The 27,989-nt window shown below is 46.9% G+C and overlaps 1 protein-coding gene across 2 annotated transcripts in view; it reads left to right on the plus strand.

Annotated features, from left to right (window-relative positions):
* GALNT2 (polypeptide N-acetylgalactosaminyltransferase 2) overlaps positions 1 to 27,989 on the plus strand; it is a 219,018-nt gene that overhangs the window by 120,548 nt on the left and 70,481 nt on the right. For both annotated transcript variants that reach the window (XM_025381281.1, XM_025381282.1), the window contains exon 3: positions 17,225 to 17,378. In XM_025381281.1, coding sequence (XP_025237066.1) covers positions 17,225 to 17,378 — 154 coding nt within the window. The remainder of the gene's footprint in view (positions 1 to 17,224; positions 17,379 to 27,989) is intronic.

A 27,989-nucleotide genomic window follows, 5' to 3' on the forward strand; every position in this document is an offset into this window, starting at 1 on the left:
GAGTGGTGGTGAGAGTGATTGCACGTTCTTGACTGTGGTGGGACAAGCCTCACCCCAGGGAGTCCAAGCCCCTCCTTCGTCTGTGCCCTCCCCTGCATTGTCCCAGCTACACCAGATGCAGGTATGGCAGTGTCTCCTCCAAGAACTCTGACTGGGCGCATGCATGCAGTCAGTTTGTGTGTTCGGTCTGCCTCCCTGTCATCTTTCCAGCTCCTGGATGAGTCATGAAGCCCTGAGCCATAGTTCTTTCATATGTAAAGTAAACATTGCCCACACAATGGGGAGTATCTGAATAGAATGGTTAACTAATATTCCTTCATTATAATAATAGGAAGCCAGGATATACACATCTGTTGTGTGGATTAATGAGAGACTTCCCATGAATTATCTTCTATTAAAAACATACAGGTGTTCTGATGGTTTTCAGGCAAATAGAGAGAGGGAGGGAAAAGCCATCTTCAGGTCATAGGCTGGATTTGACCATTAAGAGTCACATCTTATTCAAAATCATTTGAGTGCTCACATTGACTCTGCCTTTCATATCCTTAACTGTTGCAAACAGTTGGTTTTCTTATCTTCAAAGAGATCGGAATGTACTGATTTGCCTGTCTTTTGAGTTATTAGTAGTAATTTTTGATAAATGCACAATGTCTTTTTATTTTGCCGAAGGGCTTTCTTTCCTTTTTATGTTGAAACCATTTTTCTTACTAAACCAGCATGCACGTAATTTTGTTTTGTTAGAAATTTTTTTGTGATGGAAAAATAATTTTCCCTAAGCATGAGGAACACAGCTAAAGTTTTATGGTTTGCAAGAATCCACTGGCCATGGCACTTTCCAGTGTGTCAGTGGGTTGTTCAGGAAGCTCAGTGGCTTCCTGTGTTCTGTGTGTTGGGCATGTAGCAGTTGTAGACAGATGGGCGGGAAGACATGACACCAAGCTGAACGCTTTTATGGCCACAGAATCCACTGACGGATGAAGGAGCCAGATCTAATAGGGCAGAGCAGTGATGTTCCAGGCCAACAGCCTCCAGTTTTCTGACCACACGCTCTATGAGCAAACATATATTTAGACCACCCCCGACACATATATGTATTGAATGCTCACTTAGGAATTACATGCATATTGACATACGGATCTATTGATACATTCTAAATGAAATGGGATGGTTCCCTTGACACCTTCACAGGACTCAGCCCACAGCCCTCAGCCCCTCATGGGAGGGGTAGCACACAGGTGAGTGGGTGCAGGGGCTGAGATGAGTGCTTTTGGGCATTGGCAGAAGTAGAACCCTGTGCAGCCCCCCAGCAGCATCTGGGTGGGGTGCCTGTGACCCCTGGCGCCCCATAGGACATATGTTACAGTGTGCTCTTTGATTTGCTGTCCACAGATGACTTAACTGTTAGATCAGTGCAGGGTCAGGGTGACAGCCTTTTGCATCCACCCTCTTGGTACCCGAATTCTTGTCCCGGTGTCCGGGAAGAATCAGGTTGTGCAAACAAATTGAAGGATGGTGAATGTGGAGGACTTTATTGAGTGCTGGAAGTGGCTCTCAGTGGGATGGGAAGCTAGAAAGGGAATTCTTCTCCAAAGTCCCGCTGTCAAGCTGTCTGTCAGAAATCAAGCTGATTGTCTCCAACATCCGGCTGTTTCTTCTCTCCTTCTCTGTTGCTCTGCGGGTAGGGCCTGGGGTTTTTATGGGTACAGGATAGGGGATGGGGCGGGCCAGGGTGGTTTTGGAAAAGGCAATATTCAGGCAGGAAAACAGAAATGCATGTTCTCACTTTGGGCCCCCTGATTCCAGGCTTGAGGGTGTGGCCCTCGCCAGGGACCGCCCTCTCCTACCCAGTATTTCCCGGCCTCCTGTTTGTATCATAAAGTGTATTTAAAATAAGCTATTATAAAGGATGAGGAAAATACTTGACAATGTCTGTCATTTTCTTTCTTTGCCTCAGAAGATTGTCTTGTGTGGCCCCACTTTGGATACTACCACTCTTGGGGCTGCCATGGTCACAAAAACCAAGATTATTGTTTTCACTCTATTTCTTGTCTCATTCATCATACTTTGGGGAAGAATCTGGAATTTGGATAAAGTATACCACCCAAGTGGCAGTCCCAGCTGGAAGTCATGGAATGGGGACAAGAACAATAACCTGGGAGCACAGGATCAGGGTTCAGAACAAGGATAATGACCGGGAGCTCTAGGCTCAGCTGTGCCACCAGTCCTGTGGCCTTAGAATATTTAGGGAGTATTTGGGTTTCATTTTCCTCATCTGTAAAATTTAGATACGTTCTTGCTGTAAAACTCTTCAATTTTGTTAACTCTGTCTTCCTATTTCCCTTTCATCTCTATTCTCAGATTAGAATCAACAATTTTATTTTCTTTTAGATGCTGTAAAAATATATCTCTATAGTTCCCCCCCGGCCTCATACCACATTTCAGGTCTACTGTGGATGAGTTTTTGCCCATAAACTCTTGTGACCCTTGCTTCTATTTCAGCGTCATGCTTTCTACTTGGAACCACTGAACTTTTTTTTTAGTGTTGGTTTTTAAAATATTGTCATCAAATAGAGTATGTATATTAGTCAATATTTTGTATTTTGGAAATCTATCTGATGGAGAAGAATCTCATTTTTTCCCCTTGGTGTGGAAAAACCTCTGGATTGAAAAATAAGTTTCTCCCTGTAATTGTCCATGAATCTGACCAGCCAGCCAGCTGGCCGAAGGGGGTCCGGTAGAGGAGCAGGGGCCAGTAGAGGAGCGGGGCCATTAGAAGGAACAGGGGCAGCTGTAGGGGCTGGAAGGCCAAGGTCTGCCTCTGAGGACAGCTGTTGATGAGGTTCTTGTTGGACATCTCTCACCCTCTGGTCAACGTGGCCTTTTGGAGCAGATTTTCTCTATGCCTTTATGAGACCTTAGTGTCATTCTTGTATTCCTTAGTAACCTTGTGTAAGGGCCTGAGGCTTAGGAGAGACGTGGGTAGGGAGAGAGTTCAGAAAGGAGAGTCCTGAGGCCATCGGGATTCTCCTTGAGGCCCCTCCCCATCCCGGTCCTGGGCTGTGTCTTCATCCCAGCCACCCCTCCCGGATGTGTTGCTGGTTCAGTTATCCCAGACAGTGGATTTCTCAGAACAGAAATTGCTGATGTTCATGTAAAGATGAATGAAACGGGAATGATGAAATGTGTTAAGAGAACTTAAATCCAGGGTATGAATTGCCACTGATCCTAACAGAGATGTTTTAGCTTTTCTACTTCCCACCTGCCGGAAGAAAGATGAGATGAACCACTTGTGTTATTTGTTCAGCACTGCTGCAGCATCAGAGAAAAATGTTCCCCGACCCTTTGTTTTTCTAGGTGACTTAATGGGTTCTGGCATTGTGCATTTATCTTTTTTAATTGTAAAAAGATGCATAACGCTAAAGTTGCCAGTTTAAGCGTTTTTAAGCATACAGGTCCGTTTTCTTTAAGCGCATTCACAGTGTTGTGCAGTCATCACCACCATCCATCTTTAGAGCTGTCTTCATCTTGCAAAATGGAAACTGTACCTGTGCAATACCAATGTCCCACTCCTGCCTCCCGCAGGCCCTGGTATTCCTGTTTCTATGAATTTGGTTCCTCTGGGTCCCTCATATGAGCGCAGCCTTACAGTACTTGTCCTTTATCTCTGGCTTGTTCACTTAGCGTAATTCCTCCAGGTGCACCCATGTTGTAGGTCAGAATTCCCTTGCTAGTCTCTGTGAACCATGTGCCCTGTGATACATGTTGTCTGGGGTGGAACCGTGTGACACTTGTAGGGAGCGAAATCTACATAGGTCTCCATGAGCCAGGCCTGAGGCCAGTGATCTACACAGTGTTGTCATAAGGAAAATATGTGGCTGTCAGTGTCTTCAGGGAAGCATCTTTTAAAAAGCAAGCAATATGTGTATTGTAGGTTTTAGAAATTCAAATAAGCCAAAATAAGAAAATTATATTCATAATTCTACCAGCCAGAAATAACCACCATTCCTCTCCCACCACATGTGCCTCCATACTTGCCCTGGACGCATACCCAGGTCTTGTGCTGCCCCCATCGCTGAGACGAAGGGGTCTCCTCTGCATGGGACGTGCCGAGACCCAGGCACTTGAAGCCTCAGGCCCTGCACGCAATTTCTTAGAGTTGGCTCCTGGGACCAAATGCTCCTGAAGCATTTGGCATCTCTGACAACAGGTCCTGAGTTTTACACATTCAAAGTTCAGTCTTTCCATGAATTTCTATGAAAATTCAGGTCATCCACAAGGTGACTAACATTTCAGTAGATTTGGGGGATTTGCTGAGACGCTTCTCCACACATGCCCATCTCTCTTTCAGAGCCCCTCATGGGCTTTGGCTCCCTGATCAGGGGGCCACCCTCCTCTCTCTTCTCTCCTGAAATGGGGCCTTTTCCTATGGGCAGTCCCCTACCATCTGCTTTCAGCTACATTTTTACAAATACAGCACCGTGGTGTGCCATCTCCGCTTGGGCTATATATCGGGAACTCCTTTTCATGTCCATAAACATCTCCTGTAGCATTTTAATGGCGGCAACATCTCCACGGCCGTCGGCTCATTGAACTTATTTTTTGTTGTGGGACATAAGGAGGGGTTCCAGCCAGTATCCTGAGAGGTAAATCTTTGTATGTCCATGATTATTTTCTTGAAATGAATTCCTAAAAGTGAAATTGCAGGGTCAATGGCAGTGCATGCATTTTTTAATATTGGTTGCCATTTTGTCTTCCGTGGGGGGCCTATTTTCTTACTCTAGCCAGCATTGAAGAAGAAGTCTTCCATTGTCTTTCTCCCGTTCCAACAAGCAAGAAAGTGGAGACCAAGGGCTGAGATCAGTAACCAGAAATGTAATGGAGCTGTTTAAAAATAGTTATCTTAAGCTTTATTAGTCGAAATACAATGTCCAGAAGCAGTCACATGACATCCAGTGTTCTCCGGGCTGCCGCCCCATAGCCGGAGTGTTTTGTTCTCTTCAGAGCACAGAGTGTTCAGGGAAGATGATAAACTGGTTAGTCTGGCTAGCAGTGACTTTGATTTTGAGGAAGCGGAAGCAGTGTCCGATGAGGAACACGTGCAGTAACTGGATGTTTTTCCAGAAGGGCTTCCAAGGGGAAGTGGGAGCGTGATGCCCGAATATTTGAAAGGCTACCATATAAAAGAGGTCGATGACTTTTTTTCTCTTTTTATTTGAGACTTCTGTTTTTTGTATTTGAGCAGAAGTTAGAGGGAAGCTTTTTTTTGTTTCTGTTGTTTTGAGACAGGGTCTCACCAACCCAGGCTGGAGTGCAGTGCTGCAATCATAGCTCACTGCTAGCCTCGAACTCCTGGGCTTAAGCAGCCCTCCTGCTTCAGCCTCCCACATAGCTAGGACTACAGGTCGTAGTCCACCATGCCAGACAAATTTTTAAATTTTTCTGCAGAGACAGCATCTCGCTGTGTTCTCCAGGCTGATCTCGAACTGCTGAGCCCAAGTGATCCCCTGTCCTCAGCCTCCCAGAGTGCTGAGGTCATAGGCATGAGCCACTGTGCCTGTCCAGGAAGCAGTGTTTGTTTTCATCTGAGGAAGCCCCCACCAACAGTTCTCACTGTGCAGTGAAACAGCTGCCTTTTGAAACGGGGGGCTTCCCGTGCTCAGCACCTCTTAAGCTGTGGCTGGACACTGGGGACTGTAATGGAGAAATTTTCACACCTGGAGAGACGATGTCCACAGTTCCTTCTGAATCCAACAACAGGTGGTGCCAGGATTTCAGAGACAGGAACACGTGCTCTCAAAGTCAGATACTCAGTCGCTCCAGGGTGGAGACAGGACTGGCACTGCCACCTGAAAGGGGGTTGGGCAGCTGGGAACTGCACAGGCATGCGGGGTTGCTTTTTGGTGTTTCACTTCAGTTTCCCCCACTTAAAAGTGAGTTGTGGGTGCAGTGGAGGGAACACAGATTGGGCATAATTAGGAGTTTGAGTCATGGTTCCATCATCTTACAGCTGTGATATGTTGGATAAGTTTAACTTCTGTGCCTTAGTTTCCTAACTTGTAAAGCGGAAGCCATCATATTTGACATGGTTATGGTATGGTGTGGACAAGGTCCTGTATGAAGTAGCAGACCAAGTAGTCACTGGTTAACAGATGCTCTCTTTCTCTCCTTCTGTCTTTTTCATCTGTTGGCTGGGATGCTGGGCAATAGATTCACTTTGATATTATTTCTGATATTTAAAATGAAAAAGAAGTTTGGACCGGGCGCGGTGGCTCAAGCCTGTAATCCCAGCACTTTGGGAGGCCGAGACGGGCGGATCACGAGGTCAGGAGATCGAGACCATCCTGGCTAACATGGTGAAACCCCATCTCTACTAAAAAATACAAAAAAAAAAAAAAAAAAAAAACTAGCCGGGCGAGGTGGCGGGCACCTGTAGTCCCAGCTACTCGGGAGGCTGAGGCAGGAGAATGGTGTAAACCCAGGAGGCGGAGCTTGCAGTGAGCTGAGATCTGGCCACTGCACTCCAGCCTGGGTGACAGAGCGAGACTCCGTCTCAAAATAAAAAAGAAGAAGATGTACAATAGGCTAAATTTATTATGGTTAGGTACTACAACATATAAGGGAAAATGAAGAATTTTCATTTCAGGTTTGGAGAAGAGATATATGATGGTTTGTACATGAAGATTTACTGCACTTCATCAATTTGATACTGTTTTGTGGTATAGTTTTAGTTGTTTTGATAGCACAGATAATTTTAAACAAATGAAAACTGTTTCCTCTATAACATCTGATATTTTCTTAGGTTTTCTTTTAAGTAGCTTTTTATCACTTCTTTGGATTTCCTGGTTTTTTATCTTTAATCATGGATCTGTGGGATTCCTTATTTCAAGAGATGGTTTCTCACAGGTGAAGAAAATTTCCTGTGATACCAGATATCCAGTGACAAATACTAAAGCATAATTTATGGGCCTTTGTAATTGAAATGGATCTATTTGTTTGTAATCCTAGCGTAGCCCTCATCTTTTCTTTGATGGTGTAGCATTATGACCTTCTGGAGGAAGAATATTAGTATTTTTTTTTTTCCTTTTAAGCACAGTAAAATTACATTCAATTTGAGATCAACCAAGAGGTTAAAATAAATCTGAGAGCCTTGTCCTTTGATATTAAATACATTCTGTTTTCCTTCCTTGGCTGCTTTCCCAGCGGTTGCTCTGTTCTACGTAGGGTAGCTTTACATTTGTTTAAGCTGTCTTTCCTGGGGAGGATTTGAATGAGGAGTTGCAGTACAGCACTGAATACCTGTACAGAATCCTGAAGCCTCCTGCAGCCTGAATCCATTGAGACTCTCAGTTTCCTGCACAATGGGACCTGCACCCAGGAAGATACCTCCCCTCCTCTTGTACACCTGCGGGTGGTAGATGACAGCTCTTTGCCCAGGAACATATGTCAGAACGTCACGATCTGCTGCTGAAGGACAGTCGCAACTGAGAGTCCTCTAAAGAACGCATTTGTGCATGTGCCTGTGCGTGAGCCTCTGTGTGCTGGGGTGTGCGCATGCCTGTCTGTGCTGGGGTTTGCATGCGCCTCTGTGTGCTTGGGTCTTCATGTGCTTTGTGATGTTAATTCTTTGAAGGGTCAGTTTAATAGGTTTCTATCTTTTTTTTTTTTCCCCAAATATGAGGTTTAATAAAAACAAAAATATTAAGAAAGAAGTGGCGTTGTTTGGAATGGTGGCATTATTTTAAACCAATGTTTACTTGAACAAGTCATCCAAATGCAAGTAGTCCCGTGATGATAAAAGCATCTTTTTCAAAAAGTTCACTTCAGGATTGGTTATTAGGATCCCAGAATGAACTGTCCCATGGAAATGGTGTCCTGAGTGACACTTAGGACCCCTGTCTTGTGTGTCTCTGGCCACAACCAGGTCCTAGAGTGTCAGCCACAGAGCTGATGCTGGCGGGGCCCTGAGCACCCTTCCCAGGGCCTCAGTGCCTGTGCTCGGTCGGCCTCCACTCCCAGGCACCATGGACCGTGCAGTTACAGTCGCCAGCCACTCTCTGCTCAAGGCATGCCGTGCTGCTCTCCAGCCTCGATAAGATAGGGAGAAAAGTTCCCAAAACGAAACCAGGAAAAAACAGATTCTGAAAAGGCAGCTGTAACTCAGAGCCTGGTGGATGGGTTACGGGAGGTAGAAGAAACTCTGTACCTAAGGAAGTACCAAAGCACAAAACCTTGTGCCGTGAACGATAGCAGGTGTGATGAAGAGTATCAGTGGGGAGGCATGTCAACTAAGTCAAAGATGGGGAAGAAAAAAAGAAAAAATTGCTGGGCCTGAAGTCTGTGTAACTGAGGGAGCAGTGGCCAGGTAGTGGCTGAGTCAGGACAGTGGGCAGGGATGTGTCCTACAGAATGGACCGGCAGACAGAAGTGGCAGGAAGTTCTCCTCCAACACCAGCCTTAGGACCCCCTTCTCCTGCACGAGTCCAGAGCCAGGACTTGTCAGGCCACCGTAGGTCTGCTCTGTCTCTCCGGGTCCTGGCCTTTCTCTCCCAGAGGCAGAAGAATTAACCTGGGCCCATCCCCTCTCTGATTGTGTACATTGTTTTTCATGGCTACAGGGATAAGAAGGGAAGGCCTTAGGGCCGTCGTTCCAAAGGTAGTGGGCAAGGAATCTCGCTTCCTCTTGCTGTTAGCCCAGCCCTTCAAATGGACTGGCCTCCATTTGCTATCAGACATCAGATGCAGCTGCAAGGTGGCCAGGAGGGGAGGGACACTCTCCCCACAGTGCCACAGGCCTCTGGGAATAGTGTCAGAACAAGTTGCAGGAACACCTATAGGGCTTAGCAGGATGTTCATTTATTACTGAAATGCACTGTCTAGTAGCTTCCGGGCTGGGCCCCCATCCACCGTGGGGAGCAGAGAGAGCTGTGGCAGCCGATTCCAGTGCATGTGGAGGGGTCAGTGTTGGAGATGACAAGCATAGGCCTGTGGACACAAGGGGAGGAGAGAGAGCTAGAAGAACATCCCAGCTATGCAGTGAGAGGAAGCGGAGCCTGCCCGTTCCCATTGGGCCTCCATCTTCTCTGTCCAGACTTGATCTCCAAACTGAAAAGGGTACAGCAAACAAGGTTAGAAGGATATTGAAGCCTGAGTTAGGTGGAGAGTGACAGGACTCATTTTAAATGGCTTTTAGTGAATGTGTCTCCAAGTCCAGACCAAGGTCAAGACAGGGAGGGCACAGCCAGAACCCGAGAGGTGGCTCAAATTTCTGGGGAGTGACTTGGGAGTCATTGAGGTGCCGGCAGAGCAGGAACAAACACCATTGTCTCTGTGTTTGTTCCTGTGTTCAGCGGCAATTAGATGTGGTTAAACTTGAGCTCTAGCCTCAGTGGAATTTCGAGTTAGTAGACTGAAGAGTGGAAGCACTTACAAGGCCCCCCGGCAAGAGGGTTTTAGAAAAGCTGTGGTTGGGATGGAGCTCTGTGTGAGGGGGCAGGAAGAGGCTAGCAGACAGAGGAGAAAAAAAGGAGAGAGGGTGCAGAGAGGTAGTGGCTGGGGACCCCAGGGAGGGCTCCTGGAGGAGGTAGCCACATTGAGAGGCAGCTCAGCCGGCAGGAGGGGTAGACACAGCATCGCGTGGCCCCACCTTATCTGTAAGTATGCACAGCGTCGGTGGTGCGGGCGTGGCTGGGAAGACCAGGTTTAGTAAGTGTTCCCAGGTAAACCTTCTGGGGTTGCAGACGGGACTGACAAAACAGTAACGCAGTGTTAGCCAGGTTAGTGGAAGCAGGACAGCCTTCCTGAGAGGTGCTGTGCCTGCCCCGCCACAGATTCCACGCTGGCTGCTCCTGGAGGAGGAGGAAATGCTGGGGAGGCACTGCTGGCCACACAGGCCGGAGGTGAGCAGAGACCTGGACGTGGGTTTGGGGCTTGCAGGGGCTGGGCTGGCTTGGAGGTGACATGCCATTTGGCTGGGGACACATCCTCAGATAGGGGCAGGACCTTCATGAGCAGGGGCAGATGTGCACTGGACTGTACATGCTTGCACTGGGGTACTCAGCCTCCTCGCTTTCGTCTCCCGTCTGAGCATCCTTTGTTCCACAGCCAGAGGCACATTCCTAGAGTGTAAAGTGGATCAGCACTCATTTGCTCCAAATATCCTGTGCGTTCTAGAATGTGAAGAGTAAGGTTTGAATACTTCAGCCTGGGCTAGAGGATTTGCAGCCACTGGGCACAGGGCCCCCTCACCTCCCGCCTGCCGTCCCTCCCTACTGGGTCTCCCTGTCTCCAGGTGCCTTCCGTTACATCCCGCCTGCATCTGGCAGGCTCCTGCTCACGCTTCGAGACCCAGGCCCAGTGCCCCTTCTCCGGGGCTTTCTTGGAACCTTGACTTTGGTTATGGAGCTATCCCATCTCCTCCGCACTATTGGATGGTGGGTCTTTCCAGTGAGGCGTTTGTTAATTTCTGTGCATTTACTCGGGCTTGACATTTTCACTATACTGGGCTCTTCTGTTCAACTTGGGGAAATAGAGGGTGGTGGATTGTTTTTCTCCAAAATTAAGACCCAAAATAAAACGTCTGTCATATGAGGTCACCCATACATTCCTCAGGACAGCAAGTGCGAGACGTCCCTTTAGTATTCTTCCAACCCTAGGATTGAGAGAGGGTGGGTCTGGGTCTCGCCAGGAGATGGGAAGATACAGCTCCACCCGGGGACACAGGCTCCTGCGTTCTCGCCCCGTCCAGCACACAAGCTGCCATCAGCAGGCAGGTCCCGCTTCTCTTCACACCATCCCCGCTGAGCAGGAGAAGTTCAGCATCTGTGTGGGAGCCTCCAGAGGCTTTGTGGCCCTCAGTAGCCCTCTGGGTGATGCAGGGAGCAGGAGAAAATGGCAAAAGAAGGTGCCCATGACATGCACAGGTGAGGGGCAGAGGGCTGGTGCCTCCCGTCTCTGCACAGTCCTGGGGTTTCTCAGACCCAGTACCGCCAAGGAATGTTAGAAACAGCTTAAGTGGAAAACGTAAGGACCTAACTGATCATGATATGACTGATAGTAAAACTAATTTTCTCTTAGAGTAGGCCCCTGACATTTCCATTTTGTAAAGTGGGCTGTGTCCAGACTATTCCTCTTTCGAGCGCTAACACCCCTGGCTTCAGAGCAAGCCTCTCTTCCTCCCCACTCCACCTGACGTGGGACCTGTCTCACATCTCCCCATGCCTGAAACAAGCAGAGAGTGACATTGAGTTATTATTTCCAGGTGTTTCTTGGGAGCAGCAGATGGAAATGGAAGGATACAAGTGTAAACGTAGGTGAAATCATCCACTGGCCCCATCTTCTGTCTTCTCACAGCACTGTGGGGAGGGCGGGAGGTACTCGTGGGTGACGGCAGGGCAGGAATTCAGTGCATCCGCAGGTCCGCACCCCTGCTCACCTAGGCAGAGCCCACAGGAACCCCAAGAAGAAGGCAGAGATTCCCACTGTGCTTCCTGCTCACCTCCCGGGGTCAGTTGCAGAGTGGGACACCCCTCATGGGTGTCACAGAGCGCCTGGTGGCTGGGTGGTTCCCAGCAGTGCTTTCTGGGTGAGGGCATAGGGGGTTACATCAGAGCGGCCGGGGCATTCTGTTTGTCATCCTTTCTGCCTGTAAATATCAGTGAATTTATATCAGAGTTAGTAGTATAGGACTTTTGCTGTGGTCATCTCATTTAGTTGTTATAACAACCCCAGAAGTGGAATATTATTTCCATTTTATACAGACCAGAGTGTCAGAGGGAGTCAGTGAGCCAGGCTCACCCTCATGCTTGGATTTTGTGCTGTGTGTTTGCGCGTGTGCGTGTGTTTGGCTCCTCCTCTGCTCGAGTCCTTGAATCCTAATCGGTGACACAGCATTGGCCTGGACCCCCGTTGGCCAGCTCCGCACCCGCTGTTCCCCCGTGCTCCAGCCAGGGATCTGACTGATAGGGTAGGCAGACTCGGAAGGGCTGACAGGCTTTGCAGTGGAACACATTTAAAAAATGCCTGCAAATGAGCAAAAGAGGCGTAGGAGTAAGCGTCCGGCGCACGACCACAGCATGTCTCAGATGCGGCTGGATCGGCGCGCAGCTACGAGATGTGTAAGAACTAACACGAAGCTGCGTTCCTCCCAGTCACACGCAGGATTGGATTCCTTTTCACGGTCAGCCTCTGGTACCTTCGACCCAGGACGCGACCCTCAGTAGTAAAGCCGTTGACAGGTGCTTGCGGACTGTGCATGCGGAATGCTGGGGTACTGCGGGCGAGGCTGAGTCTGTGAGGTGAGGAGCTCTGTCTTCACCTGGGTGGGAAGGGGAGCCTGGAGCAATATGAGGAGTGGTGCGGGCAGGATAGCAGCCCAGGAGAATACCAGGAGTGGCAGGGGCAGGACCAGCAGCCCAGGAGAATACGAGGAGTGGTGCGGGCAGGATAGCAGCCGAGGAGAATACGAGGAGTGGTGTGTGCAGGACAGCAGCCCAGGAGAATACAAGGAGTGGCAGGGGCAGGACAACAGCCCAGGAGAATACAAGGAGTGGCACGGGCAGGACAGCAGCCCAGGAGAATACATGGAGTGGTGTGTGCAGGACCAGCAGCCCAGGAGAATATGAGGAGTGGCGCGGGCAGGACCAGCAGCCCAGGAGAATACGAGTAGTGTGTGCAGGACAGCAGCCCAGGACAGCGAGACCCTTGTGGGCCGAGTGCTTCTCAGAGGACATGGCCATGCATGTGGGGAGCGGGGCAGTCTGTGGGACCGCCTGAGGGTTTGGCTGGGACTAGTACAGTCCTCATTCCAGCCCAGGTAGGTCGGCGTGGGGTTGCAGACAGGTGACTTGTTGTGTCTGCAGAATAATAAGCCGTGAGCTTCTCATTTTCACCAAATCAGGGGTTTCAAGGCTGATGAGGTCAAACAATTCCTTCTTTGGTTTCAAAGATCGTATCTAAGAGAAGTCTATCTTCTGGAAAGAAATTTCATCAAAAATATTTTCAGAACCTTATTTAATAGGCAAACTGTTTTCACAGCCCTTCTTAGGGTAATGCTGTCTTTCTTTTCTCATGTTATTTAAATACCTTTCTCATGTTATTTAAATGTATGTTTTATTTTCCTGTCATCTTTGGTGATGAAGCTAGTTTCTGCCTCCTCGTGTAAAATGTTATATCTTTGAAGTATTTTCCATCCGCTGCTTCTGCTTAGCCAAGTCCATTTTCCCGAGATTCTCACATATTTTTATTTTCTAAAGCTCTTTAATTTCCAGAACTATTTTTAAAGATTTTTAAAGAGGTGATAAAAGCACAAGATGATGTATGGATGTCATGTCATATTTTTAGGAAGGCAATATATTCAGATGTTTTGTTGGTGGTTTTGTGGCTGTTTCTCTCTAACCTCTGACTCATACCCCATTCTCTACCTCTCGCCACGTCCCTGTCTGCTTGGGGTTGGGCTGGGGCGCATGTGCCCTCTGCAAATCTTGTTCTCCATGGATTTTCCTGCCTTTGCCTCCAGGGGTGGCTTCAACCTAGCAATTCTATATAGTACAGAAATAACCAATTTTCGTAATGGTTCTTTAGCTTAACGTTTTTCAGATTATGGGTTGTGACCCATTATTAGGTGGTGAAGCCAGTTTCGTGAGATTCCTAAAGCAAAAATAGATCTGTTCATCACATATGGTGAGGGCGAGTTTGGCATTGTGAGACTTTTGTATCAGTTGGGTGTGTATGTTTGCATTGTGACACCTGGGTCACAGTGTTAAATGTATGTCATTGTCAAGCAAACTTGAAAGCCCCTGTAGTATTCCAGTACTGCTAAGCTTTTATGAAAGAAATACTCTTGGTAGTCTGTCTCTAGTAAAACGGCGGTGTGTCTCGGGGAGTTTGCCACAAGGCAAGGCAGGGCCCACACCAGGGTCCTGTTGAAGATGCTCGTGTGTCAAAGGAAGGGGGTGTGGCAGGGTACCACTAAGTAGGCTTATGTAGTCTTTGGGTACTGAAGAAAGATACTATTTTTCTGAGGTTTTAAGGGCTTCTCCTAGTTCATTTTTACTCATGATTCCTATCTCAGCACAAATATTCCTTCTGCAGGGAAACCATCCCTGGTTTCCCAGTCTAGATAAGATCCCTCCGTTAGATGCTTCATTTCTCACCCTCAGAGCACTTAGCTCAGTTTTTATTGATACATTTATTAGTACGGTCATTTGATTCTTTTTTTTTGAGAATGGAGTCTTGCACTGTTGCCCGGGCTGGAGTGCAGTGGCACGATCTGGGCTCACTGCAACCTCCGCCTCTCAGATTCAAGCGATTCTCCTGCCTCAGCCTCCCAAGTAGCTGGGATTACAGGTGGCCGCCACCGTGTCCGGCTAATTTTTTGTATTTTTAGTAGAGACAGGGTTTCACCACGTTGGCCAGGCTGGTCTCGAATGCCTGACCTCGTGATCTACCCGCCTTGGCCTCCTAAAGTGCTGAGATTACAGGCATGAGCCACGACACCCAGCCTAGTGCAGTCATTTGATTCTTGTCTGTCTCCTTCCATCTCCTAGAACATGAAGTCCACAGCATGGGTCGTGGGCCTGTGTGTGCTGATTCTCCCTGCAGGATCTAGCATGACACCTCACGTGGAGTCACCTGGCATGCACCGCAGGCCAGGATCTGAGCCACGCTGTGACTGATTGGCATTAGATGTCTTGCAAACTCTCTGCTGTGATGGTCTAATTCCAGAAGGGCGGTGGGGATGTGAGAGCACAAAAAGATGTTTGGGTGGAAATGGGATGGAAGCTTCAGGAGCTCTGCAGAGGCCTTGTCCCATGGCCACTGCTCTCCTTGCACACAGGTCCACACCAACCAGAGTCCTCAGACCTTGCTGTCCCCAGCACGCCGGTGAGAAGCAAGTAGGCTGTAAGAGTTACATGGTAGGTTGAAACCTCTCTCAGGTGGCGGTCTCTTCTCTGGCTGTGCATGGGACTCCGTCATGGTTCTTTATTCCATAGTTCAAAGTTCCGTGGTGCAGGGTATTCAGGACATTAAACACGTTTGTTAGAACCAGCTCATTGGAATTCTGCTGTAGGTGCTGCTGGTTTCAATTTTAACAAAGGCTTCAAAGCGTCTTTTGTATTAGTCCGTGAAAGGATAAACTCACTGGCGAGGAGTCGAGGCTGCTCGTTCTTGAGCACAGGTGGGTGTTATTTTTCTTCTCATCCTTGAAAATACATGAGGGTGAAGGCAGTATTTTTAGGATGGGCTTTGCACGGAACACATGTTTCCAGTAAAACGTTTTGGAAACACTTTATTTGAGGCATAAGAAAATGCTGACACCTTGGCCGGCTCCGCAGGCAGCTGTTTATTGGGGCCATGGTATCATTGCTGTAGCCAGGCTCGTGGGTTTTGGAACTGATTTTCTGTTTGAGAGGCCAGGCTTATGTGACCCCCCTGAGCATCATTTCCACGGCAACCAGCTGTGATGAGATGGGGGTTCTGACCTCGCAGGACAGTTGCAACAAGAAGCAGATGAGCTTTTAGACAGAAAATTTACTCTTCTGTCTTGAACAAATTACATGTAACTGATTCTCAGTTTCCTCATCTCTGAAATAGAGAAAGGAACACAGTGGTCCTTCAATTGTGTAATGAGGGATTTCTGTTGGGAAAGTAGATACGGAGGTACACATGCTATTATCATACCGTGTTTTCAGGGTCAACTGCACGACCCAACGGTTGACATGCTGCAGAAGAGCTGTCTCCCCCTTGCTTCCCTGTTCTGTGTAGCTGCCAGCAGCCCTGCCTTCCCCTCTCCAATGTTGGCTCTGACGGCCAGGCTCTTGCATGCTCCTTAGTCACACTGGCCTCCTGGCTGGTTCCTGAATGGGCATGCTCATGCCCACACTAGGACCTTTGCACTGCAGTGCCCTATTCTCCCGGAGAGCTGCATGCCCACACCCTGCCTTTGTTCAGTTATCTGCTCAAAATCATCCTGTTAGGCCTTATCAGACCACCCCATAAAGAACAGGAACCCTGTGCTCCCGGCCCCCATAACAGCCTTATGTTTCTTCATGGCAGTTCCAGCCACTGGAAAATGTATGAGTTTCATGTGAACAGGGTTGTTGGTGGTGTTTATTATGATTTTTTAGTTTGTCGTGTCTATGAAATGGAACATCATAGGCCATTAAGTCCTCATGAAGATCCTTTTGTTATTCTGTTTACTTATTTTGTAGGAAACTTCATTTCAAACAATGAATAACATATCCAAGATCATATAGGTAGCAAAGTGAATGGTGCTTGATGGAAACCCAGGTTGACCAGAATCATATATGTTCTCCTTGCCTCAAGTCTGCCTCTCCTTCCACGTTTCTTCTGCTGTTTGAGCGTCCTGCCTTCGTGCAGTTCTCTGGCTCTGCCTTTATTACACCTGGGTTCATCCCGACTTCACTCGCCCGCAGTGCTCTCCCCTCAGCGCTCCTTGGTCACCACCACTGCCTCTACCCTAGGCTGGGGCTCCTCAGTGCAGTGGTGTGTTCTTGGAGAACCTTGGGCCTCACATTCTAGGGTTCAGGCCAGTGCCAGGGGACAGGCAGGCTGCCTTCGCTTCCTTCCTTCCAGGAAGAGAACAAGTATGATGTGGCTGTTAGGAATGGCCAGGCCCCTGCTGTGCATGTGGGGACACCTCTGGGAGCCACATCCTTCACTTTCTTCCCGTGGGGTCAGGCATACCAACAGCTGCAAAAAGGACTCCTTGACAAGGTCTCACCAGAGGGTGTTTTGATATCCTGTTCTTAGGGGTTATTCTTTGTATAAACATTTATTTTTGTGTTACCTGATGTTACATGATGGAATACCTTATGTGTAGTTTATACACGATCTTCTTCACCCCACCTGAGATAATGTCAACATTATAATCCCTGGAAAGGTGGGACAAGCTGAGAGTCTCTCCTTTTATAGAGAACACGAATAATGCCGCAGTTATGGGTACTTTGATTTTACTTTGTTCACTGGACAGATGCCTGTACGCCAAGCCTTTAACTTTCACGCTGTAAACGGCAAACCTGCAATTTCCTGTTCTCTGGCTTGTAGACAGGATGATGCTTGCTTGTGCTGTTTTCAGCTAGTTTTTTTTAAATGGCCACTATGTGAAGAAGTCACAGATGTGATTTCTTAACACTTACTGCAGTCTCTGTGATGAACACTTGATCACATTTTCCCTCATCCCTACCCTCTGCTCTGCTCTTTTTAGGGAAAGTACGGTGGCCAGACTTTAACCAGGAAGGTTATGTTGGAGGGACAATGGTCCGCTCCGGGCAGGACCCTTATGCCCGCAACAAGTTCAACCAAGTGGAGAGTGATAAACTGCGAATGGACAGAGCCATCCCTGACACCCGGCATGACCAGTAAGTACCCCACCAGGCACCCGCTGCAGCTTCATTTGCTTTCACAGAAACTGGTACGTCGCTTTCACCTGTGACGCCAGAACTTCCCCATTACTCTGGGAAATTGAATGTGTATTGTAAAACTAGGAAAAATCCTGAGGTATATGGCAATGGAACGTCACCCCCAGTTAGTGGAAGGATGTTCTAGATTCAGTTCTAGTTTTAGGTGCCCTGTGGCAATGTGCAGAGGCCGTGGGTTTCTGGCCAGAGCATGGAAGTCAGAAAGAGAGTTGCGTGACTGGCTTTATTTATATTTACTGATCACTTGTTATTTTTATGATCCATTCACAAAAATGCAAAATTTGTCATTGTTCCCAACCTTGGAGGAAGCAAATCTAAATTCCTGCTTATTGGGAAATGCTCTAGAGATTAGAAAGGAGAAATGAACTACCCAGCACAGTAGGTGTTAAATTGAGCAGAAACACAGGAGGGACAGATGCCACCTCTCCACATCCTATACTGAAGGAAAGGCTCTTGTCCACATCTTTCTTTGTATTTTTAGAGATAGGATCTCACTGTGTCACCCAGGCTGGAATGCAATGGCACAATCATAGCTCACTGTAACCTCAAACTCTTGGCTCAAGCAGTCCTCCCATCTCAGCCTCCTAGGTAGCTAGGACTATGGGCATTCACCACCACACCCTGATAATATTTATTTATTTAAAAATTTTTATTTTTATTTTCTGGTAGAGGTGAGGTCTTGCCATGTTGCTCAGGCTGGTCTTGAACTCCTAGCGTTAAGTGATCCTCCCACCTTAGCCTCTGAAAGTGCTGGAATTGTAAGCATGAGCCACTGATCTCCTGACCTCCTCCTCCTCTTCTCTTCTCTTCTCTTCTCTTCTCTTCTCTTCTCTTCTCTTCTCTTCTCTTCTCTTCTCTTCTCTTCTCTTCCTTACTTTTTTTTGAGACAGAGTCTTTCTCTTTTGCCTAGGCTGGAATACAGTGGTGTAATCTTGGCTCACTGCAGCCTCTGCCTCCCGGGTTCAAGCAATTCTTGTGGCTCAGCCTCCCAAGTATCTGGAATTACAGGCATCTGCCACCACACCTGGCTAATTTTTGTATTTTTAGCAAAGACGGGGTTTCACCGTGTTGGTCAGGCTGGTCTCAAACTCCTGACCTCAAGTGGTCCACCCACCTCAGCCTCCCAAAGTGCTAGCAGCCTCCCAAAGTGCTGGGATTACAGGCATGAGCCACCACTCCCACCCTTTTTTATTCTTTAGAGATCTTGAGGGTGGAGGGTACTTCGGGGTCTATGAAGCTCGGCTCAGGAGGTTGCTAGGCATTTTAAAAACAGTGTTTGTCACCACTTATCAGGAAAGTGATATTCGTAATCCTCCTTGTCATCCCATACCTGTAAGGTTTGCTGTTAAGAACCTTGATTGGGAGGCCATTCACATTGGAATTCTTAGTGAATTCATCTTGTTTCAGATTATTAAAAAATAAGGAGCTGCATTTTGAAGGCAGCTGTTTTCCTGGGTGCTTGGTATATCTTCCTGCTAAGTTACTTTTAGAGTCATTCATTCATCAGCGAATGGAATATGGATTACACATCTACCATATGTCAGGCTCTGTGCTCGGATCCTAGAATTTCAGCCAGAAAAATCTGGCCCCATTCCAGCTGCTAGGGATGGCAGGTGCACCAGGAAGTGAGGTCGTGTAGGTCCGGGGGTTGGACAGTCTACTTTGCATGAATGCTTTTGAGGCACTCAGGAGGGTGGGAGGGTCAGGACAGGTCCCAGGAGGGGTGAATTGGGTGGGGACACTCAGGAAGAAGGAAGTGCAGAAGCCCTGCCAGGATAGCATGGGGCTTCCAGAGAGCCAGCAAGGGTCTAATTTCATGGGCAGGAGTTTCAGAGACTGATGAGGAGGCAGGGGTGGAGAGAGACAAACGGCCGGTGAAGCTATGTTCACACACACTGCATACAGTGAAACAGGGTTTTTCTCTTCTACTCTCAAGGAACTTTATGGACAGTGTAGGTGCCAGTTAACTTCCAGGAGCTTCCTTTCTTAACAGTTTTCTTTGGGTTCTAGACAGCTGTGTTCACCTCTTCCGGCTCATATTTAAGAAATATGTAGCTTTACAGTTTTTTTAGGGCCAGGGAAAAGTGGGTGTGTGTGTTTGTTAATATCTGATACATATGAGTATATGTAAACATACATATCTTATATAATGTTAAGAATCTCATCATTTTCCTAACTCTACTCCAAAAGATTGTCTTTGATTAATGTTTCCTGTCATCCATTAATTTCTTTTCTAAAGCCAGCTCTACTCAGTCGTTATGCCGTCCTGGTTAAAGTCAGCTTGACTAACTGTTAAATACTGTATGTAAAATAAGGGGTGACAAGCTGGGGTCCAAGGACCTCCAGGGAGCCATGCGTGGACTTTGAGATGTTGTGAAAGCATTGAGGCCGAAGCTGTGTGCAAGATCGCAGGTGCATATGTAGGTGCATTTCTGGGGACAGGGTCCTTCACTTTTTTCAGAGGGTCCCAGGTGTGTACTTCTCCACGGCCAGCCCATCCCCAGGCTAACCAGGACAAGCAGCCCGTGCCAGGTGCTTCTCCAGCCCCCACCCACACGATCCGCACCACCCTTAAAGGTAGGCTTGAAGCTTATCTTCATACACAGAGAGGAAACAGAGCGCCCAGAATGTTAATAACTTGCCCAGTGATTAAGAGCTACTGACTTAAGACCAGAAAGGGTCCATATAGCTTTTAAGAAGGGCTTGGCCTAAACTCAGGGGAATAAAGTCTAGCAGAATCTAGTGCAAAAATCTTCCCTGATGACTTCAGTCGACTGCTTGGCATGACATCTCCATGAGACGGTCTGAATTTCTTTTCACCATGTGGTTTAAGAGCTAGTTTCCCACTGAGATTTTATCTTTACATACGTATCCTGAGCTGAGAAAAGAATGGTGTTCTTTCTCCTGGCTCATCAGCCTGTGGGCTGGTTTTCTCATCTACCTCCCTTGCAAGTCCCTACAGAGTCCCCAAAACTATATGTACATATTTTTTTTTTCAAAGTTTTTGAAATATGAGTTTGTCCAAACAGATGTTTGAATATTCATCCCACAGTGTGGGATACATTTTAGGTGGGTTTAATTTTAGTTCCAGCCAGTGTGTCATGTTCATTTGCATGTGTTAAAGGGGCAGCTGGGATGCCTTCCACATTTGTTGGATTTGGGCTAAATTAAAGTCTATCCATAGTCAATTGGATGCCTAGAGCTGAGCCGATTTAGTGTCTCAAAGTGTAAGCTCTAGAATTACCATTCTTGTTGAATGTCAGGTTAAGAAGATTGAGTTACCTCTTTGAATTTCTCTCCCAGTATATCTAATGGAGAGCTGTTACAGAATTTGACCTTTCTCTATAAAATGTTTTTTGTCTCTGCAGTATCTCCCTTCATGTTGATCTATAGAAATGCTTGCATAGTAGAATTCGGTCTTTAGTTGTGATAAATCTGAAAGCAGTACAGGTGGAGGGTAATTAAGAATGAGGTGTTTGGAGTCCTACAGACCTGGGTTGAAAGTCTCAGACCCTCCAGTTCTTAATTCTGTGACCTTTATCATCTATAAGATGACATAACATTACTCCGTCTGTAACCTATGAAGATTAAGTAACACGTTTACATGGGCTGGTTGCTCCTCCCCTGAGCCACCTCAGTGAGGTATCCCTTGACCATCTTTCCTAGGAGTTCAGCTCCCTGACTGCCACTCCAAAACCTCCCATCCCCCTTTCCTGCTTGATTTTTCTCCACAGTTCCTCTCACCACCTACACACTGTGTATTTTACTTATTTTTTTCTTTATTCGTCTTTACTCCAAATAGTGAGTTATTATATCCAGGGTTGTTATTCAGACACCTCCAGGCACTCAGTAAATTCAATAAGTATTTGCTGAGTGAGTGAATTGTTTAGCAGAGTGCCTGGCATATACTGAGTGCCCAATAAATCGTGCAAGATATGAAGAATAATAAAAGAATACAGGAGAAGGAAAGGGGAATATTTAAGTATAAAGGTCATGCGAACTCAAGATGGGCCACAAATAACCTTATTGTGTTTGTGTTCTCTCAGGATGGAAAACTGCCATTATAATCCGTCCCTTATTACCCTCAAGAATAGATACAAGGAATCAAGGCTTCAGAGCCTCCCAGACAGACAAACAAAAAATTCTGGGCTGTGCTTTATTTACCTTTCTAGATGTATAAAATATATTGTACCAAGAAGAAATATTTACATGGAATCAGAAAGCTTACAAAAGCCAGCTATGAGTGAAATACTAAATACTATGTATAGGATATATTAGGCTCTCTTAGATATTAGAAAGATGATAGCCCATCTTATTTTTTTTTCTTTTCTTTCTTCAGGGCCTCTTTCTGTCAACGCAAGCTGCAGTGGCACAATTTCGGCTCACTGTAGCCTTTCACTCTTGGGCTCAAGCGATTCTCCTGCCCCTGCCCCTGCCCCAAGTAGCTGGGACCATGGGTGCACATCACGACGCTAGGCTAAGTTTTTGTAGAGATGGGGTCTCTTACTGTGTTGCCCAGGCTGGTCTCAAACTCCTGGTCTCAAGCAGTTCTCCCGCCTTGACCTCCCAAAGTGCTGAGATAGTAAGTGTGAGCCACCACATTCAGCCCCATCCTAGTTTTGAAAGCACGATCTCTTTTATTTTTATTTTTTTGTATTTTTAAATTGATATAGTTACTATCTATCTTGGGGGTACATGTGAGATATTGATACCTATCTACGATGTGTAATGATCCAGCCAGGGTATTTGGGATATCCCTCACGTCTAACGGTGATCTCTGCATGGTTTCTCAATTTAAAAAAAATAATCTTCTTGCTTGGAAATTTCAAATAAATTATCAAGACTGAAAAGCAAATTAACCCAGTGGGAATTCTGAAGTTTCTTTTTTGTAGTAAGTGTTTGTATTTTTTCTCTCTCTCTGCATTGGGAAGCTGTTCTTACTGTCCAGGCAGAAGGTAATGGAAAGTAGCATTGGTAGGGGTGAGAAGTGGTCAGGTGGGCTGTATTCTGAAGGTGGGGCAACAGGATGTGCTAATGGACTGGACGGGGATACGGCTTGGAAGACGGTGCCAAGGATTGTGGCTGGCACAAGGGGAGACTTGCAGTCTCCTCAGCTGAGATATGGGGAGGCTGTGAGTGGAGCAGGTGTGGGGAAATTTGGACATGTTAATGCCGCTCAGTGTAGGTGGACCTGTTTTGTAGGTGGTGGGATATGTGTCTGGTGTTCAGGAGGAAGGTCTTCGCAGGAATGTAAATTTGGAAATGTTCAGCGTATGGATGGTATTTAAAACCATGAGGCTGGGTGTTCAGCCCAAGGGAATGGATGCAGACAGAAGGGGCCCAAGGCCTGAGCCCTGGACGATTCCAACATTGAGATCTTTAGCTGTGAATCTGGAGCCAACGGCTGACACTTGAGGACAGTCTAACACTGTAGATTGCGTACTATTTTAGGCTGTGTTCCCGTGGTCAGGAGATATAATTTCATGAAACGATGCAACTGTGAAGCTAAAAGGAGCCTCAGGGGAGTGTCTAATTTAGTGGTTCTCAGCCTCGAGCTGTGCCACCCACCCAGAGCGAAGATGGAAATGTGGGGGTGGAGGATCGGGGGTTGTTAGAATACCCGTGGGGTGCTCCTGGCATTTACCACCAGGGCCCAGTGAAGCCACATGTTTCGTATAGCCTAGGTTGGTCTGGCACATTGAAGAAACTGTCCTGCCCAAATGGCCACAGGGCTTCCTGTCAAGCCCTCATTTACTTATTTCCCCCCATTAGTTAAAAAAAAAAAAATGCATGTTGGAAGTTTTTTTTGTTTTGTTTTTTTCTGTTACTGCTCTGAGTCGTACCTGCCTTCTGCATCAGCCAGCCCTCAAAGGCAGGGTTGAAAGCCATCACCTCCTGAGCTTTGTAGCCCATACAGGCCCCGTCAGAAGTCTCTGTCCCTCTGACTGGCAGCCCCATGCTTTTAAGTCTTGATAATTTATTTGAAATTTCCAAGCAAGAAGTTGTGGACTGAATTGTGCCCCCTCAAATTTCATACGTTGAAGTCCCAAACCCCAGAGTGACTGTATTTGGAGACAGGTCCTTTGTGGAGGTGATTAAGGTTACAGCAGGTCCTAAAGGGTGGCGCCCTTATCCACCCCATCCTGATCCACGTGTGCTACAGGGCAGGTTTCCTTATAGGAAGAGGAAGATGCAGAGCGATCTTTTTCCCTACCATGTGAGCACACAGCAGAACGGGGCCACCTGCAAGCCAGGAAGAAGCCTCACCAGGAGCCAGATCTGCCGGTACTTTGATCTGAGCTTCCAGCCTGGAGAAGGCTCACACCTGTAATCCCAGCACTTTGGGAGGCCAAGGCCGGTGAATCACTTGAGTCCAGGGGTTTGAGATCAGCCTGGGCAACACAGCGAAACCCCTCTCTACAAAAAAATACGAAAGTCAGCTGGGCATAGTGGCTGACGCTTGTGGTCCCAGCTACTAGGGATGCTGAAGCGGGGGGATGGCTTGAGCCCAGGAAGTTGAGCCTGCACTGCACTACAGCCTGGGTGGCAGAGCAAGACCTTGTCTCCAAAAAAGAAAACAAGTCTATTGTTTAAGGTCCCGTCTGTGGTATTATCAGGCCAAGCTGACTAATACAGAGTGGAAATGATACATCTTGACCAGCAGGCCAGTGGGAGGGCTGGCCAGCCAGATCCTGAAATGACTTGGGTAACACGTGCTTCCATTTTCTCTTAAGTTCTTCTGAAGCCCCCCCACCCCCCCACCCCCACCCAGTGTTATCTGGTTCGGAGGTTCCTGGGGTAACATACCCTTGATGCCTTCTTTAGAGTATGCTGTGCTTAGGAAGTGAGTGGCCTCAGGCTGGAGTGTTTCTGGGATCCAGACTCCCTTCCAGGAGGGTTTTGATTTTTTGCCTGGAAATGCATCTGATAAGAAAATAAAGTAGAGGAACCCAGGAAGTTTATGAAATCTCTTTCTCTCTACTAGGGAAAACTCGGGACAGTTTACTTTGAAATTGTTTACATATGTAAAATGAAATAAATCTTTAGGGGGGAAACCCATTTTCTTTGTTTTCTTCTTTCCTCTGTCTACTAGACACCATTCCTTTTCACTTATTTCATTAAATTCTTTAAAAATGAGACCTGCCTGGTAAAGAAACAGGTTTCCTCCGGGCTTCAAACGTTTAGTTACTAGAAAGCTTTTCTCTGCCTGGCCCCCACTACATTTCACACGTGGGGTTTTGAAACATTTTTGTGTCTCAAGCTGAAATACCACCGCCCGTACCATATCCCCACAAAGGAACCTTCTTTGAGACAAGTATGTCCAAGTTGTGTATCTAATCGGTTTATCTTTAAGCCAAGAATATGTTGTTTTTACTCCAGTTACAGATGATAGTGTCTCAGCCTTTGTTTAGAAGAATCACTAAAGAACTGTATTTTGACCACTTTTGAAATGTCTGCCTTTAACGCAGCCAAAACATAGGTCAGAGCTCTTATTCTTTTATTTGTTTTTTAGGGGCATTTTAAGAGGGCAGACATTGAAGGCCTGGGTTGTGCTGTTTACTCTCACTAGAATGTCAGCGTTGATGTCAATTGTTTTAAGAGTGGTTAATCAGGATTAAGGATTGTGGGGAAAGATAAAGTCCAAACTTCCCATTCTTACTCTGGAAGAACAAACATTGCTGAAGCCAAGAAAAAGGTTTTCGGCATTAAGTCAGCCAGCTTGGAGGGAAGCTTTGGCTAAGGCAACTATTAGGGGACTCGGAGTTTTCTTTTTAGGGGCGGCAGAAGATCTAGGGAAATCCACACAGCTCCCCAGTGGAGTGTGATTGGAGATCCAGGCAGGGCTGGAGCCTTGTCCTTTTGTTGTACTTCTCGGCAGCTTGCGGTGTCTCCTAAACATGCGCCACTGGCCTCCTGAGATTCTCGTGACGGAGCCACTGCTCTATGGTGTGCTGGCCCGAGCACCGACTCCTCCCACACTGATTTGCAGCCCAAATCCAACTCTCTATGCTGCACCACAGAGTCCTGGTGGAGGAGATGGGAGGCCACGCGGGGTGTCACATGTGGGGACAGGCGCTTCTCTAGGCTTAGCTGTTCTGGGTTTGTTGGCATTTGTGTCTGTGGGGCCGGTGGAGTTTGGGTGTGGTGTAACAGCGAATCTTTAAAAGTCTGTTCAATAATCACAATAACAAAACAGTTCATGAGCATTTTTTGGTATCAAGGCCTGTGCTCAGCCTTTTGTGTGCATTAATTTTATTTAAGACTGGGCACAGTGGCTCACACCTGTCATTTCAGGTGTTTGAGAGGCTGAAGCAGGAGGATAGCTTGAGACCAACCTGGGCAATATAGTGAGACCCCATCTTAAAAAAAAAAAAATTACTCTAGTGTGATGGTGTGCACCTGTACTCCCAGCTGCTTGGGAGGCTGAGATGGGAGGGTCACTGGAGCCCAGAAGTTTGTGGTTGCAGTGAGCTATGATCATGTTATTGCACTCCAGCCTGGGCAACAGAGTGAGACTCTTATTTCTAAAAATAAAAATTTAAAATTTTTATTTATTCTGTATCACACTCCTGTAAAGTGGGTAGGGATGCTGTGCTTCTGATGATGTCATATACCAGTTCCCAGAAGGCTCGGAACTCAGACCCCACTTCCAGAAAATAGAAGAGTCGCACGCAGGAGTCAGGTTCAGCGGGATGTAAGCCCAGTTTGCAGAGCAGAGGTCACCTTTCCCGTTTTTCACATTGTCAGTAGGAACATATTTAGGGAGAGGCAGGCAGCTGGGATATCCCAGGGCCTCATAAGGCACCACCTTGTATCTAGAGAGCCTTAGCCCCTGGGGATGTTACAGTTATTTAGCCATGAAGTTTTCTCGCTTGTCTGTGAGGCGGATGAGAGAGGTGAGCCACTTGGCTGAGCTCTAACAGGCCTCCCTGGTGGAGGAATTGGAGTGCTCTATATCCCTGGCTCAGGGTTCTGTCTAATAGTTGTGGCTCCCTTACTGTCCGCTCTTCCCAGGGTCTTTTATACTCCTGGCTTTTAGGCATGAGTCTTGGCATGAGGCCTGAATGCACCTAAAAAATGGAAGCGATCACTTTGGGAGGCCGAGGCGGGTGGATCATGAGATCAGGAGGTCGAGACCATCCTGGCTAACATGGTGAAACCCCGTGTCTACTAAAAATACAAAAAATTAGCCAGGGGTGGTGGCGGGCGCCTGTAGTCCCAGCTACTCGGGAGGCTGAGGCAGGAGAATGGTGCGAACCCGGGAGGCAGAGCTTGCAGTGAGCCGAGATCACGCCACTGCACTCCAGCCTGTGCAACAGAGCGAGACTCCGTCTCAAAAAAAAAAAAGGAAGAGATGGTTGTTGGTAACTTGCAGCCAAACAACCTCCTAAGGGAAGCTGGCCACACGTTGATGGGATCCTGAGAAGTGAAGAAGAAACGGGGTTGTTTTTCCTTTTCCAGTTTCAGATTCTCAAAGAAAATGTACTGCAAGAGTGCATTCTGTTTCTGTTCCCTTGGAACATTGCTGATGCTGTTCAGGAAGTGAGACTTCTACTTGTGTGTTCAGTCAGTGTGACATCTCTGCCTGTCAGTGTGACATCTCTGCCTGCTGTTGGAAGGGTGCTGGCAGGCTCAGCGAGAAATATGAGATGTGGGGAGTGGAAAGTGGCCAGCAATAATGGCTCCTTGCTTAATAGGTCCCCCACCAACTCATTCCAGGTTCTAACTTGCATCTGATATGCACAGTTCACACCAAAGCTATGCCATTATTCATCAGCGGGCTCGTTTATGTTTTGTTTTTATTTTCTGTGTCTTTATAAAACCAACTTCTGGGTTCAACCACAGATCATTCTTTTTCTTCCCTTTATATGTTTCCTCCTTTTTTTTTTTTTTTTTTTTTTTGACTATTTCAGGCCTTATCTCCATCTGAATTAAAGAATGCATTGAGAACTGGTATAAGTAGACTATTGATTTGACTGTAGAGATTTCATTTGTGTCAATGTTGGCATCTCTGAAGGGCCCATTTCAAGTCTCCTTTTCAAAGATCATTAGCAAATGTATTCTCAAAGCTTAACACCTGAGTGCCTGCTCACATGTGTGGCTCAGTTTCCCCATCTGTAACTCTGGGTTATGGTTTGGGCAAAAGCACAATGATGCTAAATGAGTTGTGTAATTTGCTTTCTTTATTCTTTAGTCCTTTCTTTCTGCCACCATCCTGGGAATGCAGTGATGACCATGAGGATCATTTTTGTTGTCAAGAAACTGTAGTCTAGCAGGAGAGGCAGACAAGGAAACAGACAATTATGTAGCCTAGTAAAGATAACCTAACCACCTCTAGACCATTTACAATAGGGCTCTGTTCTTTCTATTTTAGACCTGTTGGTGAGTTTCTGTTATTTTCTTAGTAGACTGGCCCTTTTATCATTATGAAATGCACTTCTTATCAGTGGTAATGCTGCTTGTCTTACAATATCAGTATAGCTGCGTCTTTGTTTGGTTTCATGGTTTTGCATGGTATATATTTTCCCATGCTTTCACTTTCAAACTTTT

Source organism: Theropithecus gelada, chromosome 1 (assembly GCF_003255815.1).
Source record: "Theropithecus gelada isolate Dixy chromosome 1, Tgel_1.0, whole genome shotgun sequence".
NCBI classification, from domain to species: Eukaryota; Metazoa; Chordata; class Mammalia; order Primates; family Cercopithecidae; genus Theropithecus; species Theropithecus gelada.